Source organism: Eupeodes corollae, chromosome 2 (genome assembly GCF_945859685.1).
Source record: "Eupeodes corollae chromosome 2, idEupCoro1.1, whole genome shotgun sequence".
NCBI classification, from domain to species: Eukaryota; Metazoa; Arthropoda; class Insecta; order Diptera; family Syrphidae; genus Eupeodes; species Eupeodes corollae.
Window position 1 is genome coordinate 72,127,277 of NC_079148.1, and position 20,880 is coordinate 72,148,156.

General features: G+C 34.7%; 3 protein-coding genes across 4 annotated transcripts; 2 read left to right on the forward strand and 1 right to left on the reverse strand.

The window, feature by feature from the left end:
• The first annotated feature begins 824 nt into the window (after positions 1-824).
• Positions 825-2,796, forward strand: LOC129946150 (inhibitor of growth protein 3). Its single transcript, XM_056056229.1, has 5 exons — positions 825-992; positions 1,142-1,213; positions 1,279-2,125; positions 2,177-2,507; positions 2,577-2,796. The coding sequence occupies exons 1-5, from the start codon at positions 965-967 to the stop codon at positions 2,691-2,693; spliced, it is 1,395 nt and encodes a 464-aa protein (XP_055912204.1). The 5' UTR covers positions 825-964; the 3' UTR covers positions 2,694-2,796.
• Positions 2,797-2,920: 124 nt separating this feature from the next.
• Positions 2,921-3,843, reverse strand: LOC129946151 (mpv17-like protein 2). The gene has a single exon (XM_056056231.1). The coding sequence runs from the start codon at positions 3,600-3,602 to the stop codon at positions 3,015-3,017; it is 588 nt and encodes a 195-aa protein (XP_055912206.1). The 5' UTR covers positions 3,603-3,843; the 3' UTR covers positions 2,921-3,014.
• A 5,049-nt stretch (positions 3,844-8,892) lies between these two features.
• On the forward strand, positions 8,893-19,564 carry LOC129947538 (DNA ligase 4). Of its 2 annotated transcripts, none has more exons than XM_056058131.1 (9): positions 8,893-9,151; positions 9,220-9,352; positions 9,420-9,599; positions 16,943-17,805; positions 17,873-17,984; positions 18,058-18,374; positions 18,504-18,641; positions 18,695-19,099; positions 19,158-19,564. In XM_056058131.1, the coding sequence occupies exons 1-9, from the start codon at positions 8,996-8,998 to the stop codon at positions 19,545-19,547; spliced, it is 2,694 nt and encodes an 897-aa protein (XP_055914106.1). In that variant the 5' UTR covers positions 8,893-8,995; the 3' UTR covers positions 19,548-19,564. The 2 variants fall into 2 exon arrangements, with proteins under 2 accessions (XP_055914106.1, XP_055914107.1); XM_056058132.1 differs by having other exon boundaries at positions 9,023-9,151; positions 9,234-9,352.
• The last annotated feature ends 1,316 nt before the right edge of the window (positions 19,565-20,880 follow it).

Below are 20,880 nucleotides of genomic sequence, written 5' to 3' on the forward strand. Positions count from 1 at the left end.
CATTAAATACATGTGCTGTGTTATACATAGACAGTCTTATTTAAAAACGCTGTATAAAGCATACATAAAGTTATGTAATCTCTATAATGCCTCTAAACGCAAACATGCTATTTATAAAACTTATGCAAGGTTGCAATCGTTGCGCTTAAACTGTTGAAACTGAAAATCATTACAAACAAATTAGTAAAAAACAAAGATTATCTATATTTGTACATACCTATGGTGTCAACATTTTTATTTTTTATAATTTGAATTTTGTCTTCTATAAGCAGTCGAAGGAGTATCTAAAAGAAATGTAAGAAGTTTTATTGATTTGATTCAAAGGTTCTTACCGCTGATATTACTTACTTTATCGGACGAATCCCAATTCGGGGTACGAGACCTTTTTGTTTTCGATTCCATTTTTGCAAATTTCTATATTTTGTTTGTTATGACAAACAGCTGATTTGATAGACAGATAAATGGAATAGATTGCTCCATTTTGGTACTTTTTTGACATAAGCATTTTATAACTAAAATGTATAACAGAATTTTTTATAAATGAGAATTTTCGCAACGTTACATAGAGCCTACATAAATCCTTATATAACTATTAATCTGTATAACTATTCATCTGTTTAGCGAATTCTATTAAATAAGACTGAGAGAAAATATATTACATAGATAATTTATTTCCTCTATGGTGTTATACCGGACCAAGCAGTAATAACTTAACTACCTGGCCGACATTACATGCTCACTTATCTCAATTTACTTACTTATCGACAGTTAATTTTGTTTATAGCAACTCACTTGTGTAAACCACTCAAAACTCAATTGTCAAACATCACAGTCTAACAACTGTCACCACGAAATAAAGTTATAAAGACACCTTACGAAAATAAAAATATTCACTTTTTTCGCTTTATTTCTGTTAAATTCACTGAATCACCTTTCATAAGAAACATAAAATAAAATTTCAATAATGCTTTATCTCGAGGATTATCTGGAAAGTAAGTGAAACGTTGATTTTTGTGTAAAAACATCAAAATACAAATTGAGACTCCGGTGGACAGTGTCACGAATTTGTTGCAAACAAAAAAACAAAAATGTTTTTGTTTACATTATGACAACATTTTAAAGAATATATTTTTGTTTTTAGTGATTGAACATCTTCCGCAAGAGCTAAGAGATCGTTTCACAGAAATGCGGGAGCTTGACCTAACTGTTCAGAGTAAGTTTACCTCAACCGCCTTTGGAAGGTTTCATACTATTTTGAAATTTCTTTATCATTCACAGATAGCATGGATTCATTAGAAAAAAAAGCGCGTACATTCTTCCTGCAATGCAAACGAGGTGAATTGCAAAGCACTGCTGCTGAAATAGAGTTCCAAAATCTCAGAAAAGAATATTACAAAGTTCTGGAGGACGCTGACGAAAAAGTTGCTATCGCCACACAAATACATGATTTAGTTGAAAGGTATTTGCGTCGTCTGGACAGTGAACTTTTCAAATTTAAATGCGAACTAGAAGCCGACAACAATGGCATCACCGAAATTCTCGAAAAGAGGTCATTGGAACTAGATGGCTCAAGTTCAATTAGCAGCAGTATCGGACATCAAAAAGAGAATCGCTACTTTGGATCGATCGCCACAAACAATCACACTGGGGGTTCGGCTGCTAGTCTACCCAAAGATAACCGCTTTCGTCCAAAGCCGGAAAAGCGCCGCGATAGCACACCGGCTCCAGTAGTGGAAAAGCGTCCGAACTTGGGGAACACTATTCCAACTCCAGCTGCTACTCCACCCGCTCCGGTTGTCCAGCCAGTCACACCGACTGTTGCTCATCATGCCGTGATTCCCCCAGCTGCGCCGGGTCCTTCAGTTTCGTATAACCTGCAGCACATGGGTGGAGCTGGAAACGCCATTGCCGCTGCAGCAAGTCAAGCCATCGTTGCCACCCAACAAATGCAACAAGGACGCCGAACAGCCAGTCTGAAAGCCTCTTACGAAGCAATACATGGCGCTGCCAGTGGGTCAACGCCACACGAGTTCTGGATTAATAGAGACATTAACAACACTCCAAGCGGACAGACTGCTTTACAGACTGCAACTGATCGCGAATCAAGCGCTAGGAAGCATAAAAAGTATGGACGTTAGTTAAAGTTACTTGTATTTTATTTTTCGTTTGTTTTCAGAAAAATCTCGTCACACTTAGCACAACATACACCAACTACACCAACTCCAATTCCATCCTCATCGTCCTCAATCAGTTCACATGCTGAATCTTCCACATCCAGTATTGCAGAGGTGGTTCCTTCACCAGCTCCGGTCAGTGCTATTGCCACAACATCTACCGCTGCGGCAGTTCAACGCAACAACAACAACAGCAACAGTGCAGCAGCAGATAACAGTTTGGTCGTAGAACAAACTGCCGAAGGCGAATGGTCCTACGATCCTAATGAGCCACGCTATTGCATTTGCAACCAAGTGTCCTATGGTGATATGGTTGCCTGCGACAATGATGCTGTAAGTCCTTGAATAATATTACTCAAGAAATGTCCGGTTTTCTTAATGTGAGTTATGGTTTCATTTCAGTGCCCATTCGAGTGGTTCCATTATCCGTGCGTTGGCATCACACAACCACCCAAGGGCAAGTGGTACTGCCCCAAGTGTACCGCATCGATGCGTCGAAGAGGCAATCGCAAAAACTAAGCTTTTAGGTATTACATCAGCATTTCCTTTCCAAATTTCTGGACATGTTTCGATTCGACTTGAAATTTAAATAAATGAGTCTTACAGTTTGATGGCCTCGGAAGTCATGTTTTCATACTTTCTTTAAAAAAAAGACGATACCCATAAAAGTGGCATTACTCGATCTCTGAATTCGACATGGAATCAAAAACAAAAGCAAAGGAAGAAGACATAAAGTAAACAATAAATCATTATTGCTCTCATATCACATTTATTTGGAAGCACTATACAATTTACAATTCAATTTGTTAAATCTAACTTGAACCTGCAAGCTAATCGTCTTTAGGAGGTATCATGTATCACTTGTGATGCATAGATATCGTAGCCCAAACTAATTATGTTGTCATAGAACACTCGATACTTGGTCGGGAGCCAATAGAAGTTGACAAACTGTGCTGGTGGCCAAATCGCCCACTCAGCGGCATACAACTTCCACGCTTTCTCCTTCATCTCTTCCCAGACTTCTTGGCGCGTCTTCTTTTCAAGAACACCGAGCGTCACAAAAAACGCTGATATGTAAACAGGCGAACAAATAAATTGATCCAAAGCAATTTTTTGCACCACAGTCCGAAGGCCACGTCCAGGCATACGTCGATCCAAGAATTTGTACCAATAGTGACAAATCACTCCGACACTTACTCCTGATAGGCCCATATTCATGGAGCGACGTTTGTCCCATTTTTCCAATTCACCAGAGTACTTTTCGTATTGTTGTTCAATAACGTCACCCGTCGTCGATAGACTAAGCGAGATCGTAACGTTGGTGATGAGTAGATATTTATCACTGAAGGCAGTTCGGTGGAAAGATTTAAGCTTTTTTACGGCCCCCGTTTGGCCTATGCTCCTCAAGGCGGTTCTTATCGCTATCATTATTGCTTGATTGTAAGGCGGAGCGGATTCTCGAACAAAAAAAGTACGCAGGTGAATTATGTATAAATAAGGGCGAAGCTTTTAAAGTATATTCGTCATCGCTAAAATAGATGTTACAAAACCAAACCAAAAACTAGCGACTACTTCGCATTATAAAATAAAAGAGATGGATTTGATCTTGTTGAGAACCAAAGTGTTTATTTTCGACTTTTCGTTGCTTGGTTACAAAACGTCAACGTCACGGTATTTTTCGCACATGCTACTTAAAATGTCAAAAAGGTGACAGATGGATGGTGTGAGACAGGGTGGTATTGATTTTGATTTTCCACAACTACTCAAACTGCCGCCGAAGCGCCGATTAGGAAAGTTAGAAAATGTTGGAAATACTTTAATAGGTTTCACAAAGAACACCATCAAATGATTGTTTTTTGGTTGTGTCTAAAAGTCTCTTTTTCTCACCAACTTTACTTTTCACCTCCTCCTTGTGCAGTAACCATTTGGATCAGGAAACTTTCCACAACACATAATTCGTCGGAAGTTTAAATTACACTCGGTGTTCTTATCTTTGGAAACGATGATTCTTCACAACTGCGTCCGAAACGATCACTAGACATTCGAACTCTTATGAGGATACTTTATTGTTTGGGATTTCTTGGAAACGAAAATTCAAATATAAGTGCGAAGATTTTGACGAAATTTTAGGAAAATTATAAATTGTATATTTTTTTTTTATAATTACCGAACACCAAAACGGGCTTTGTATACCTTAAATATGCCAAAGACACAGTGTGAGCATTAGGAAAAGAAGGGTTGGATATGAGGTGTCGGTGTACATTGGTTTTAAATGTCTGAACATTGCAATGACAGGGAAACAAAGAGCGTGGCAAGGCGTTCCACATTCGCGTAGTACGGCTAAAAAAGAATTTCTGTACTTCATAGTACGGCCGAAGTTGGGCTCAAGGGTAAACTGATGGGCATTCCTAGAAGCGCGGGTATTACGGTTAAATTGTTTAAGGGGAGGAATGCAACTGGCTATTTCACTAGAACATAGTCCGTTAAAATAACGATAAAAAGGGTGAGGCAAGAAACCTTGCGTCGATGTTCGAGTGATGTAAGCGATTTGATGATGTTAATGTCACCAATTATTTTAAAGCTTGTAGTATAAAATTAAGGCAACTGTAGTATAAAATTAAGGCAACTATCATTAATAATGTGTAATTCCCCTTATGTTTAGGTTTCAGAGTTTCGTAGCTAGATGTCGCACGCTGAGCGCGAAACTCTGAAACCTGAGACATAGAAGCGAGACAAAAGGTTGTTTGGCTCGCTCTCATAAAAATTTGTATTCTAACGTCTATTCTATTCAACGGACGCGCCCAAGCCAGTCGAATTAGATTTGTAGTCTTTAAATAAGAGTTATATTTTAATAAAGAAATTATATACCACAAGCTCTTTTTTGAATACTGTCCAAGGGGATTAAATAATTTACTGGAGCACCAGCCCAGAGATGAGAGTTATATTCAAGTTTCAGACGTATATAGGTTTGTAGATTGTAGCCAGATCAGATGGAGAGAAAAATTTCTTGCAACGTCTCAAAAAACCTAGACATCTTGCGGCTCCACAAAAGGTGGTTGCTGATGCACATTCCGATGATGTCAAGATTTTCCGTTTCGTTGATGCAAAAGCCAGTCATAGATAGTGGTAAAGAGGGTTTATCTCGCTTTAACGATACAAGACAGGATTGCGTTTTCGAAGCAATAAATTCCACACGATTTTTTATTACCCATTGTAAAATGCTGTGTAGTTCGGAATTTAATGAGCTAATCATATTTTGCCCTTGCAGTTCTACATCCGGAGAGCAGGGTTGTGAGTCTGGAAACGAAGCTAAGAGTGCTATCGTCAGCAAAACAATGTATTGGATTAGAAGTAGCAGACAGGAGATCATTTATAAAAATGAGAAAGAGGGTCGGAGACAAAACGGAGCCCTGGGGCTCACCAGCATTTATTTTATGAGTTTCAGACTTGAATCTGTCCAAAACAACTTTTATTGAACGGTAAGAGAGCATGATGTCAGACTTTATCAAATGCATTTGAAATATCAAGTGAAATAATCTTACTTTCTCCAAAACGATGTAAAGATTTGTTCCACTGTTCGGTGAGATGAGCCATGAGATCACCAGTGGACCTATTGCTACGAAAGACGTATTGCCGGTCATTAATAAGCTTCCATTCCTCAAGATATTTCTTAAACTGATAATTATTCAGCGTTTCCATGACCTTAGAAAGAAGGGACGTTAGTGCTATCGGTCGGTAATTTGTGGGAGAAGAAGATTCTCTTTTTTTTGGAATTGGCTGAACAAATGCTGTTTTCCAACTACTCGGAACGAGCCCAGAATCTGCGTTGCTAACGAGAAAGCATAGCGACCAGTTAAAGATTCTGAAGAAATTATTGAGACCGTCCCAGTTGGAAATTAGCAGATATGACACTGTGGTCCGGTGTGCCTAGAGCACAAATGCGCTTCGATTTCGTTGTTGATGGAAAACTGTAACAGGAAAATTAATTTTATTTGTTCAAAGCTTTTTGCAAAAAGGAGAAAGGTTAGAAATTAAAAAATAAGCAAAGAGAACATTTTTTGATGAGAAAACGTGATTTTATTAAAGCCTACACATAACACTATCAAATTTCATTTGGTAGTTTTTATGTCAAATGTGATCTAACAACCAAATTAATAAACTTGAAATGGGAGAGGGTAAGGTTTTATTCCTTGAAGTTACACCGAAGACATTACTAAAGCTGGACATGCATAACCAAGTCAATTGGCATACACGACCGTCATTGATTTCCCACACACAAGGGAGGTGATATTTGGCTCCCTGACTCCAGCTCGTTCATTTTGGACTTGTTGAAAATCAAAAAAATCGACAAAGCCAAACCAATTTTGAATCGACTCGGGTTCATTTGGATCTTTGGCTCCACCGTGTATGGCAACCTTTAGAATAAAGATGAAATAAGTGATTTAAACTGATAGCGTTTAAAGTATTTTCAGTTTTTAATTGGAAAACTCATAGTTAAGAAGGGTAGAGTTTTGTATAAATACAAAATACAAAACATGGAGTCTCAAAGGTGAAGATGTAGCCAAATGTGGATTAATATTTGACTTTCATTTGAGTATTGAAAACGTATCTTAGACGTTCCATAAACAAAACAATAGGACGTCAGTCAAAAACTCAAAATGAACTCTGATATTTCACCAAATTGTAAAATGTCTTAAAAAAAGTTTTGCTCTTGTAACGAATTCGTTTTCTAAGCAAATCTATTACATCAAGTTTTTGTATAATTGTTGGTACTGAACCATAAATTGGCAACACAGGTCAATCTATCATATCAGCAATCAGTATCTTTCATGTTAAATATACCTAAATAAATAAATTGGGTGGTGCAACAGTCCGTTGTGAACTAGGGCCTAGTGACTTACAACTCTCAACCATTCCTGTGTGCGAGTAATGTTGTCAGGAATGGAGGGGACCTACAGTTTATGTGCCGAATCCGAACGGCTAATTTGAGAAAGCACTTTTTCATGACAAGAGTTACTCTTGAAGAATTTGTCAATTCCTCGCAAGAGGCAGTACCCGTGAAAAGGCTTTAGATGGCATAGTCAGGGATCAAACCCAAGACCTCTGGCATGACAGTCCAACGCACATACTATCATGCCTCGGGTACTACTCAAATATACCTATCCTGTTTCTTTTGTAGTCTCCTTTTACGTTTACGTTCTTAAAACAAAAATGAACTGTCTTTGGTTCTATCTAGATATTTTTCCCACTCGATTGTATACTTTTGCAAACGACAGATTTCTCATTCAATAAATTATATTTCATTATTAATAAAAAGTTTAAAAGAGTTCTTACTTTATTTTCAACAAATCAGAAAAACAATATTAAAAACCTAAAAATAATGTTAAGAACGGGTATTTTTAAAACTTGAGCAAACAGTTTAAATCAAAGTTTGCGAAATCAGCACTTAAAATTAACTCCAAAACGTATTTGTCAAAACTATGAAAGTATAAAATTTAAGGTTTTTTTTTACCAGAAACTAAGCAAGATACTGAAATAATTTAAATTTTATCTTTGAGAAAAATATTTGTACTTTGCAAAATCTTAATACAATTTATTGTTAGGAGATATTTTGAGTTTTATCAATATTCTAAGAGAGTCCAAAGTTTCAAACATTTCTTTCCGTTTTACTAACTGGTAAATTGGTAATACGCTTTTATTTATTAAAAACGAGCATCCAAACATGTTTAAAAATTGACAACTAGTGAAAGTAAACAATGCGAATACGCTTAAACGGACCTATTAATTGGAATTCTCAACTGTTGAATGGACCATTCCATCCACTGCTCTTATAAAAATTAATGTACAGATGTCATATGGATTTAGCAAATTGCTAAAAGTCAAAGTAGTTATTGCTTGATTTTAACTTGAACAATTTGTTAAAGAATTAGTAAGATATTAAAATTAGGTTTGTGTCAAAACACAAATTAAAAAGTTGCTCGAATGGGAGATAGAATGGTTTCTGCACGTGCGCGTACTCTCATATAAGACTATAGAGCTCAGTTTAGAAACAAAACAGTTTCGAAACTAAAAGTTGCATGTGCGTGCCTAGCCCTAGGGTTAGGGTTAGAAAAATGATCATGTGCTGCGCCACCTTATTTTACGTTTTCAAACTGGCTGCAATTTTGGCTTTGATATTAATAGAAATTGCTACACCAATCTGTGAATCTAGAGCGAATTACCTTCATGCCTAACAAATAGTATATTGTACATTGTATAAATAATTGTAATAGTTTATTACTTTAAAGTTTTATTTTTGTATATAGTCCAGCAAGCAACTATGTTTGTTAGTTAAATGCAAAATAGACGTAAGCTATTTTATTTTACAAAAAGTCAAACAAAAAACACTACATTTTCTCACCGATAGCGCCATCTGTTACACGTAAAGATCTATTACTACTACTACTTATGATTATATTTTCGGTTCTTATTTTTTCGCAATTCAATAGAAAAAATAGAAAACATGGAAGTTAAAAGGTGAACAAATTAAACTTGAAGTATCAATTTTTCTTTTTGAAACTTTTTAAGTATTTAATCCTAAAAGAACAGTAATCGATTAGAGTTCTAGGCCTATTGCCAAACAGGCATACAAACAGTGCACCTCAAACTTTAAAAAAACTATCGATGTTATCGAAATATTTGCAACTTGTGAAATTGCCGAAAAGTGACATTTCTTTAGAAAAGTTTTCTTTATTTTGAACACAAATAAAAAGAAGCAAAATATTTTTGTATCAACAATAACATTTGGTCCTTAGAACCAACGATAGTCTTTCTTTTTAAAAATGGAAATTTCAAAAAAGATTAATTTTTCTGAACTGTGTGAAAAGCTTGAAAAGATTCAATCAAGCCCGAACATTGCCCAAAAAGAAAAGAAAACCAAACAAGTCATCGCTTCCTTCTTAGAATTTAGTAAACAATTCCTTAAGGATAATGGCAATGTAAGTGTCTCCCTAATCATTTTTTTGTTTTAAATTTTTTTCAAATCATTTAATTTGGTCTAATAAAGGATTGTAATTCAAGTATTTATTGTCTGCTGAGGTGTCTTATACCTAAATCGGATAATGCCAGGGACAGCTATGGCATTCAAATTCCAACACTGGGGAAAATTTACATGAAAATTCTTCATCTAGCTCCAGGAGGTAAGTTCCTATTTAAAAGATGTGTAAGTGTTCTCGCTGAGAAAAGAAAATCTTTTTGTAATTACAGGCACTGATGAGCGCCTGTTGCTTCAACAAAGTCACAGTAACAGCCCACGTTCCGAACATTCAGACTATGCAGATATTTTGTACAAGGTCCTTAAGCCCCGCACGACAAACACACCAAGTGAATTAACTCTATTTGATGTTAACGCAATGTTAGACACAATTTCTTCAGGGAATCGCAAAAGTAAGATCAAATCACTCATTATCTATCACTCATTTTAATATTATTATGGTTAACTCTTAACTGTGTTAACTTGGTCCGAAAGAAGCTCGGTTATTCTTATTTTGTTTCCAAAGTTGACCAATTTAAAAATAGATAAGTTAGCTGCTTTTCTTACGTGCCGGACGTTTACAACGATACCTACAACAAAAACATGAAAGAATTAGTTCTTTGGGCCTATGACATCCGTGAAGTTTCTTTTACTAAACATAAGGTCTCCAATTCTTCCACGCACTATCGTGTACAATTTCAACTACTCCTAGGCAGGCCAATCCTTTCAGTTTTTGCTGAGTTCAAAATCGTCCCACGATTCTTGTTTTTCTCGATACGAATCCATGGTCCTATGGGAGAGTAAGCATACATTGTCCCCGTATTCGCAGTTGCTCTATGTAACTCGGATTATATGGATCCTCGATTTGTTCGGGAAAATATGCGTCAAGACAAGATGTAATGATCATCTTCTGATGAGCCCAACCATTACATGGTTGCGAAACGCATATATGAACACTTCTATGCTGGTTTATTTTTATTTTCGTGATTTTAAATCATATTTATTATAATAAACGGTGTTCAGGAAAAAACAATTCGACTGTTAACAGTCAAATATTTCTTCTTGTAAGTAAAATGTTGAACATGAGTTTCATCTACCATCCCAATTACACCGGGAATTCGTGATTCTTGCCTTTCTTTCGTTTCTCTTTCTCATTCATTTCAAAATTTATCATCAGCGGGCACATGACTCTTTCGATTGAAGCCAAAACTTCGGCAAGTATTTTTGACATGGTTTGCTGGGCAATTCCAGCTTTCTTGTCACCATCGATTTGGTTTTGGTAAACTCCTGTTACCAACAATTTCAATGCTGCTGATAACTTGGTGATAATCCGAACAACATTTTGTCTTCTGCGACTAGTCATGTCGGATGATATGGTGTTAAGTAAGAACATAAATCCGTCTTTAGAAAGACGATAGCTTTAACAAAACTTAAACAGAAGTTTACATTTTTCATTAAGAATGCGTTCATTTTTGCTTTCATAATGTGAATTTTTTAGTACTTACATTTAATAAAAGACTGAAATTATTATTTTTTTGTTTAGTTCTTTTTTTAAATTTTTAATCTTAAGAGTTGCTTTTCAAAAATAAAAACTTTATGAATTTGTTAAATCATCTCTTATTTTATTTCTTATTCTTTTAGCCAAATTAGAATGTTCCTTGGTTTCTAAGGGCTGTTCTTCCAAAGAGAAATGGTTGTCGTCTTCTTTCAATAATACTTGTGTTGAATTAGGGAGTTCAACTCTGAACTTCAAACAGAGATTGTGTAGAGCGCAACACACGTTCATAATTGAGTAACCTTCTCGGGTGGATAATGAAGTTCCATGGCAAAAGCGCGCTCAATTATTGACCTTGAAACAGAAAATTTTTCTTTGTGTAAGTGTATGAATAGTGATAAATTGAACTTACTACCATAACATTTATACCATGCTTACGCTTTCTGTTAAAAAAAAAGTTGTTGACTGTTAGCTGGCCGAATCAGTTGAATGTGTGTTCCATCGACACACCAATCACACCAGGAATGCCAGATTTTTTCCAAAAATGACGCTTTGAATTTCTTTTTTCTTCATCTGACATTGTATGGGCGCTATTACAGCTGATTGAAAAATATAATTAACTTTCATTTTGACATAAGTTGACTTGACTTGATTGTTAGGTAGAGCTTTATTAACTAACATAGTACAAAAACTACCAACAAAATGATTGCTTAAAAAACACTCCTCAAGCAAGCTACAAGTCCATCACGATTCGTGTTTTGTATTATAAAGAAATATAACTTAATTCTTTTCCAAATTGAAAAGGAACCCTTTTACAGAAAGCATTAAATGAAGTTGTGCAAAAATAAATAAATCATAGAGTAATAAAGTTCAGCTTTCAGTAAAGTGAAAAAACATGATCAACTGTCATTTTTATAGAAGTAGACTTGACTTGATAGGGAAATTTTTCTTGACTAATTCTCCAGTCAGCTTTCCATTAAAGCAACCTTAATGGGAAAGTAATTTGTTTGCACCTGGCAAATCAGATATCAGACACTCGCCTAACTTTCAAGTCCCTTATGTCGCCTGAACCTACCCACTACAAGGCTAGCCAATCCAGGACTGGCATATTAATGACAAATGCAAATATACAAAACAGGAAACATTTGTGTTTTGAGAAGCTTAAATATTTTTGTTGTTTTTCCCTTAAAAAAGTATCTTTTACCCTTAAAAAAAGTTTTTAAAATACGATCATGTTCTATGATTTTCTCTTTTGGGTACCCAGAGACGGAATTACAAAATTCATGTAGCTTTAAATCGTAGATTGAATTTATGAAGAAGAAACTAGCCCATCAGGGTTAAAATCGACAATACCTTGAAAAAAACTAACTATTGCCATTTGCGCTCAGACCTCGGGGTAAAAACCCTTGAAAAAATCGATCTGCTGGATTTACCTTATATATATAAATAACGTGTTAGGATGTTTGTCCGCGATGGACTCCTAAACTACTTAACCGATTTTTATCAAATTTGTACTAGGTGTGCAGTTTGATCCAACTTGAAAGATATGATAGCTTAAATCTCAATTTATGATCGCAATATTATTTGCCTATTGACAGTCATTTTTTGTTAGCTCCAAACGATTCTAATAGATGGTGACATCTATTGACTGGATTAAGTAAGTTTTCAATAGATGGCGCTATGTCAAACTTCCAAACATGTTTTATATAAGTTTAATAGCAAAAATGTATGTTGTAGTTAACGAAATACAGTGCATTTTTCTTCTTCAATTGTTGGGGTTAGCATAGCATAGATTATAGATCGGCTTAAAAAGATTTTTTAAAATAAATTAAATTTAAAACTATTCTGGATTTAAAAAATTATTTTAATATCTGTTAGCCTGGCCCTTAGCTTTAATTAAAGTGTGATATCTGTTGCACATTGAGTCAAATAATCGGCAGCATCTGTCAATTGAAATAAAGTAACACACCTGTTGAACCATCCTTCAAAGTTCGGCTTTATTTTTTGTTAAATGTTTCCCAGCCGCACATTTTAAATCTCACCCAAAACGTTCTATGGTATTTAAGTCAGGCGATTGGGATGGCTACTCGAAAAGGCTGATTTTTGGGTCTTTAAAATACTTTTGAGCAGATTTGGACGTGTGCTTAGGGTCGTTGTTCTGCTGTAGATATTCACCTTCATATTTTGATTCATTTTACCCTAAATCAAATAAATTAGTCCAACACCATACCAAGAAAATGAACCCCAAAGTATGATACTGCCTCCACCATTCTTGGCCGTTTTCTGGAAGTATTTGGGATTTAGTTCTTTCAAAGGAAGCCTTCTAACGGTTTGCAAAACATTCCTCCACATTTTCCTCCTTTTGGCTTACTCCAATCAAAATGATCCTGGGCGGATTTAAACCGCGAGCAAGTTAGCTTCAACAAGTTTTCTACGAACAATTCGGAGTTATTGGAAGCTGTAGTTTGTTTTTTATTTCCCTTGGAGGGATCTTTTTTTTTTTGAGGCGCAAACGATCCAGTCTTTTCTTGGGGTCGTGCTTGGTTTTCCCAGCTGTTTTATAGCTTTCATCGGTCAAATTGCTTTTGCAATCAACTTGAGAGATCTGCTCGTTATTCTGGGTATTTCCCCCACTTCTTAGAATTAAATCGACCGCTTTCTTTTCTAGGGAACAATGCTTACCGCGACCCATGTTTTCCTTAGAATTAATTGTAATATTATTAAAATAATTTAAATTTACTTCCTAAAGTAAACTTATTGTTTTTTAAAAGTTAAACAAAAAATATTACAAATTTAATATTTTTGACACTATTTAAAAATTAAGGTCAGTGTTCCAATGTGTTTCTATTTTAATGTCCACCAAAAACACAGTCTAAGCTAAGAAACGGTTCATCTCCAAACAGTCAACAAGCAAAAACAATAAAACCCTTGTTATTTTGTATAAGATAGTCTAACTTTTTTGATTATGGTTAAAACTACTTTTAATGCATGTTGTTGTTTTAATTTGGTTTTACTCTTAGCAACTGTCTCTGTGTCTATTTTTATGTCCTTATCTGTATTCATATACATATACTTGAATCATAACTGGCTCAGTCATCGAGCTATTTTTGGCAGTCAAAAAAATTGATCCAGGTGCAACAGTTGTTACCAGTCTTTTAAATTAATCTATACTATTGTTAATGAAAATGATAGTGCAAATTTTCCAACTAAATTTTTAAATTCCTTAAATATACATTTATACATTAAAGATAGGTTCACCTATTATTCTCCAGAGTAATTCGATTCAATGCAAGAGTACACGTTTGGTCGTTAAAAAGATCACCGGAAATATATTTGAAGCAAACATTTTAACTGGAAAAGGAAAAATGGGTCTGTTGCCACGTATTCCAATGATACCGTCAGATTGTAACATACCCTTAAGAAGGTTACAGTTTCCAATTCGTTTAGCTTTTGCCATATCTATAAATAAATCTCAAGGTCAAACAATGTCAATTTATGGTTTAGATTTGGAAAATCCATGTTTTTCTCATGGGCAGCTAAATGTTGCATGTTCAAGTGTAGGAAAGCCGTCGCACTTATTTGTCTTAACGAAAGATAGATTAACCAAAAATAATGTGCACTGGTTAGTGTTAAATTAAATGAAAATTAAAATATTTAATAATTTAATATAAAAAATTATTGTTAGAAGTTTTTAAACTATCCGTCGTACCTACCTCATTTATAAGTTTAACTGTCACATTTTAATTACTCAAAACTTTGTAACAAACTTGAAAACGAATCAGTCATAAAGGTCGCCATGTTTTTTTTTACAAAAGACATACATATGATAAAAAACATGGTGGTGCCATGTCTGATGTGTTCCTACCGTTCCCCTTCAATAGTTTACAACAATATATAATAAGACAAAAAACGTTAGCAACACAGCAACGCGTCACCGCACAGTGGTTTCTTTCTATGGATGAAGTGGAAAAAAATTTATAAAAACAAACGGGTGGACCGAATTTGTTAAATTTTAGTATGTGAGTTCAGTAGATCAAGATCTTACCACGATACAAAAATTTTGAATCAAACTAAAAAATTACGCATGCTTACCAACAAATTGTATAAAAAAGTTTTTTTTCGTTAATTTGATGAACTCAGTTCACTTTTTAGCGTTCCAATTTGCTGTAAAAAATAAAAGAAAATCGTTGTCTTCAAATTAATATCGTAGTAATGCTTACTTACTTACTTAAGGTGGCGCTACAGTCCTGTGTGAACTAGGGCCTTCTTAGTAATGCTACAAGATCGTATCCTTTTTTTATCGTAACTAATTTTTTTTTTTAAATTATACAAAGTGATCCACTTAAAGTGTGACAAAAAGTTTGAATATGTATAATGTATGTGTGGTCGATACAAGAAAAAAGTAGTATGTGGGGAGTGTTTATTCCCCCTCGTTTAGGCGGGAGGGTCAAATTGGATTGAAACAGAAAACAAATTATTATAAAACTACGACAACATTTTTAATGCCCTGTTATAGCTTCTTGTTTGAGAGTTATTGTTTTGCAAAAAGTTATAACCATTAGCCATTACAAGCCATTACAAGTGTTGCCCTTGTTTTATAATAATTTGTTTTCTGTTTCAAGTTTTTAGAAAATTGCCCATCCAACCTAAACGAGGGGCAATAGAATCTGCCTATATATAATATGTATGTACAAGGAAATAATAAATGCAAAAGATTTTGAGCATCTTCACTTAGTGGAATAGATTCCCTTGTTTTCGGTTCAGGCCTTAGATACGTAATTTTGGGATCCGAAGATGAAAGCATAAGATGAATAATGTCCTCATTAGTTGCCAAGCGGGATCACTTCCTGGTGTTATGGATTCTGTAGTGTCTATAATCTTTGTTTCGGCTTTCTTGTGCTTCCTCGGAAAGTGATCCTACAGGTAACACAGCTGTTTTTATTATTTCAGCTCTGTGTAGTAAAATGTTGTGCACAGTGGCTGGCATATAGTACCAAGGATACAGCTCAAACGCCAATATAGCGGTTTCCTCCGTACAAAATCCAAATTTTTCTGGCTCAATAGGAAAAGTGCTGCATATAGTCTCCAGGATTACATTTAGTCTTTCAATTAATCTCAAATCTATCCTTGTTATTCCTGCTGTTATAGCTACATGTCCAAAAAAATTTCGAGAGGTGTTACCATCGTTAGTTGTACCCAATGCCTGTTTTACAATATATACTTTTAAACCTAATTTTTCAATTAATTCTTTTTGAACGTGTTTTTTTGTTCCTAGTTTCATATCAAATATCAAAATCCTGACTCCAGGATTTTGATATTTTTCGTAGAAGAACATTTTTGTTGCTTCTGAAATTTTGATTAAATTTGAATGTAAGTGGGCACAATTTCCTCTCCATTTGTTTTAAGGTCAAAGAAATAACCTCAACCTCAAACAGTGCTTTGTCCCCATGGACCTGACCAGTCAGCGCCAACTTGCCTTTGGTAGCCACCACCTCCAAGAAAATTTAAAGTCACGGCTAATCGAAGAATAGGGGGAATGTGTTTTGACCGCATATATAGCACTTATGCGTACTTACTTTGGACTTGGAAGATCAAGAATGCTTATTTTATTGCGGAGGTTAATCCTCAAGAGCCGGACATTTCTATTATGATAAATATTTTCATTTTCAGCATTTTCAGAATGTAAAATCAAAGGCACAAACACATTTATATTGTCTTGAAATTTCAGCAACTAAAAATCAATTTCGATTGAAAGTGAAAACTAAAGAGCTGTCACCAAAAAAAGTCACCAAATCGTGATTGTCACCGGTGACTATCCACCTTACACAGACCGAATTTGTTGATTGTGTCTGTCACCTATCACAGATCACCTTATCCGATTCCACCCCAGGATAACACTAAAATTTTTGTGTAAGATGGAAAAGTATTTTGACCAATATCATCAGTTGCTTTTTTAATCACTTCATATTGATATTAAGTAAGTTCAGTTTGAATTATGAGAGCTAAGGCATTGTCAGGCCTAAAAAATTAATTAAGAGTAGTGGGCTAAGTAGCGACAGCTTTTATAAGATTTTGGGATGTGTTTGCCTTTAATTCCCTTTATCTTCCGAGTTCTGAAACTTGCATTATTAATTAAGCCACTATGATAAACAATTAACTAAAAAAATCAGAAATACAGAATTTTCCGCTTGGTATGAGTTACTTGAATAAAAACATTACTATACAAAAATTTAAAAAAAAGTATAAACGTTTATTTTGCAGGCATTGAAAACACCCTAACCAGACTTTGCGAAACAGCATCTGCTCTTGAACAAAAATGGTTTATCCGTTTGCTTCTCAAACGAATGAATCTAGGGATCAGTGAAACAAGAATCTTTTCAATGCTTCATCCCAAAGCGAAAGAGTTTTTTACACGATGCTCAGATTTGAAGGAAGTATGCTTAGCCATAGAACGTGGTGATGAGTTATGCTTAGAAAAGGTTATAGCTCCATTTAATCACATCCGACCAATGTTATGTGAACGTTTGAAAACAGAAAATTTGTACGATATGTTAGGCAATGACACTTTATATGCAGAAACCAAAATGGATGGTGAACGTTTTCAAATGCATATGGTCGATGGACAGTTCAAATATTATTCTCGTAACGGTGTTGATTATACCAAAAGCTTTGGAAATAACGAACACAATGGTAACTTAACACCTCTGCTGGTTTCCTCGTTGGAAAAACATGTCAAAAATATTATCTTGGATGGCGAGATGATGGTCTGGGATAAAATATCAGCGTGCTATCGTGTAAAGGGTGAAAACTTTGATGTAAAGCATCTTGAAGTAGGCACAAATCTACGTCCTTGTTTCGTAGTGTATGATCTGATTTATCTGAATGATAAAAGCTATGTCGAAAAACCATATGCTGAACGAGTTGATAAGCTGAAATCCTGTTTTAAAGAAGAAACAGGTGTATTGGAATTAGGAAAAAGAACAAAACTTTGTACACTTCAGCATTTTATGGACATTTTCAATGAAGCATTGGATGCAAATGAAGAAGGAGTCGTCATCAAAATGCATCGATCTCAGTACAAACCTGGATCTCGTAATGGAGGATGGTTTAAAGTAAAAGCAGATGTAAGCTTCTAGAAAAAAAAACATTTGTCCTAATATCTTTGAAAAAAAACAACATTTTTCTTTTTAGTACATAAAAGGTTTGGTAGATGACATGGATATGCTTATTATGGGAGCATACTTTAATCGCACCAAATCTTACATCAATAGCTACTTAGTTGGGGTTATGCAAGGAGATGAAAGTAAATATCAATCACAAATAAACAAATTCTTATACCTTCTCGAAATAATAGACTTAATCATTTTGACCTACAGACAATGCAACATTGCATTGCGTTGGAAAAGTAGGAAGTGGATTATCGTTGGACGAGAGAATAACTTTGAACTCTAGTCTCTCTGCGAAATGGAAAAAAGGATTTACACCTAAAACAATGATATTCGGAAATTTAAGCCCAGAAGTATGGATTGAACCTAAAGATTCTGTGGTACTAAAGCTAAAAGCAAGTGAACTATCGCCAGCGTCTTCATTTGCAACACCGTACTCTTTGAGATTTCCACGAATACAAGAAATTAGAAGAGACAAACCTTGGTTTGAATGTATGACGCTAAAAGAGTACGAGGACTTCTATCAGGTAAATAAAGACAATAATTTAGCTGGGAGTTCATCTAGATTGATGTGCTTCAAAATTGCGGTGTTGTTAATGATTAGATTATGGAATCAAACTGAGCTTTGTAAATAATAAAGATTTTTTATATTTAAGGGCGATCATGGAGTTAAAAAAATTAACAAGCGTGATCTAAACGATGAAGACATGACATCTGCAAAGAAACCCAGGACCAGTAGAACTAAGACATCGACTTCAACAACCGTCTATTCGAATAATTTCGATGGAAATCAGGTAGAGCCCTGGAATTTATCATCTATTTCATATTAAATATTATTTTATTCTAGATCACAGTGGAGTCGTCTATTTTTGAAGATTTTAATTTTTGTATTCTGAGCTGCCTGCGAGGCTGTCATTCAATTAACAATCTTAAAGAATTAGTTATAAGAAATGGCGGAAAAATCGTAGAAAATCCTTCACCAACAGATTACAAATGCATCTGCATTGCAGGTGACATTAACTATCGTGTTAAGAACCTTTGCGAAACCGGTCTTTACAATGTTGTTTCCTGTAATTGGTTAGTTGATACCGCTGAAGAAAAGCGCATGCAATTAAAACCTAGAGACATGATAAGTACAACAGCTGAAATGAAAGAACAATTTAAGATGCTTTTTGACGATCATGGGGATTCCTACACTGACCATGTTGATGAAGATGAAATGAGAAGTCTTTTAAATGCATTAAATTCCAAAGTAAGTAACAACGTTTAAACAAATAAACAACGAAATAAGTTTCTTATCTCAACTAAAGAATTTACCTGTGCTGCAAGAAAATGAGATGACATCACTCGAGGAGGAAATATATGAACAAAACTCTCCGAACTTCTTCCGCAAATTCAATGCGTTTTTCTATAACCAAGCTCCAAAAGATACCCTGTCACATGCGGTTTCAGTTGCTAAGTTAATGTTCCAATGGCGAGGAGGTGGCTGTCCAGATATCTCAACGCTGGAAGGGGAAAAGAGAATTAAATTTGTGTTTGCTGATGTAAATGAAATTAATATGAAAGAACTTGAAATGTGGTTCCTAGCGACATTCACAAAACGGCTGCTTAAAGTTGAAGTTGTATCCATTGATTGGATAACTAAAAGTGATGCCGAGGACAGGAAATTGCCAATTGATGATTATGTAATAAAATTCTAATTATAATTTAAGACATAGATAGATTAAATCGTGTTTGAGTAAAATGATTAGGCATGACCTGACCTACAAAGCTTTAGTCCTTAGGTTCTTCTTCTACCAAGGTATATAAATCAAATAGAACCCAGTTTAAGACTTACATATATGAATGCATGAGACTAGATAAGGAGATTACTTAAAGATGAATGTAAATAGGAGCTGCTGCACTATTATGAAGATGAAGAGTGAATACGAGTGTGCATTTGTTGTACAGTAGCGAGGTTATTGTGTGTAAGGGTTTAAGAGGAATAGGATTACATTGTGTGATGCGGTGTAGAGCAGCAGCATCAAAAGCAAAGGTCTCTGTGGTCATAGATGTTTTAATTTTTGATTAAGACATACTACACATGCCAGACATGTGGATTAAAAGAAATAAACAGACCCTAAATGAAAGTGGGTAACTAACAAAGCATCGTAAAAGAGACATTTATTTGTATGATATGTTCTGCAAATGGGGAGACATTTCAAAAAAAGGAAAACATTCATAAAGATTCGTATAAGTACTGCGTTGTTCATGACTTTTAGAATTAAATTAACTTAAGTTTCATACAAAAGAAATAAAAATACAAAAAATAACATTTGAGCTCACTCCAGCATACAGCTTCTGCATTTCACTTTCACTAAAAATGAAATTCAAATCGATTCAAAATATAAACTTTAGTTCTGAAAATTACTTGTATCTACAGTAATTGTCATTAATATTCAGTTTTTATACTTAAAAATACTTTTGGTGTTATTTTATAAATTAGTAAATTATTCCCTAAATATTTTATTGAAAAAATGGAGTAATCACTTAACTGCATTAAGATACAGCTGTGGACAACTAATTAGAAACATTACTTGCTTCCCATTTCCACATTCACTTTATCAAGTGTGACTAGAATAGCGGTATCCAAAACGGTGTAATAGAAGCGTTATTAGATAATTGTTTGAAAAAGCATTATTTGTGCATAAGTCTTTGCAAAGTAAACAATAAAATCAAGGTAGAGTGTAAAAAGCGTTCGTTTCAACTGGAAAAGAAATAGTTAAATTACATTTGATTTGGGTGAAATAAAAATAATCTTTTTATTTTGCATTAGTAAGCAGAAAATTCTGAATTGTCTTCAAACGTTTTTAAAGAATAATTTTTAAATTTTGGAGGCAATTGCAATGGGAAAATTAAAGAGCTGTGATCCTCCTACAAGGATAGCGATTCTTGAGCTTTGGAAGCTTAAAATGTCCTATAGAGCAATTGCATTTTAAATGAACTGTTCTGTAAAGAAAGTTTTCAATGCAATAGAGCATTTTTAGAACTGTT

Bases quoted from the DNA above. Each gene is read 5' to 3' on its own strand.
- LOC129946150 (XM_056056229.1), top strand. From the start codon at position 965: ATGCTTTATCTCGAGGATTATCTGGAAA. The intron at 993-1,141 runs GTAAGTGAAACG...TTTTGTTTTTAG, and splicing joins TCTCGAGGATTATCTGGAAA to TGATTGAACATCTTCCGCAA. The intron at 2,126-2,176 runs GTATGGACGTTA...GTTTGTTTTCAG, and splicing joins AGCGCTAGGAAGCATAAAAA to AAAAATCTCGTCACACTTAG.
- LOC129946151 (XM_056056231.1), bottom strand. From the start codon at position 3,602: ATGATAGCGATAAGAACCGCCTTGAGGAGCATAGGCCAAACGGGGGCC.
- LOC129947538 (XM_056058131.1), top strand. From the start codon at position 8,996: ATGGAAATTTCAAAAAAGATTAATTTTTCTGAACTGTGTGAAAAGCTT. The intron at 9,152-9,219 runs GTAAGTGTCTCC...GGTCTAATAAAG, and splicing joins TCCTTAAGGATAATGGCAAT to GATTGTAATTCAAGTATTTA. The intron at 17,985-18,057 runs GTAAATATCAAT...TTTGACCTACAG, and splicing joins GGTTATGCAAGGAGATGAAA to ACAATGCAACATTGCATTGC.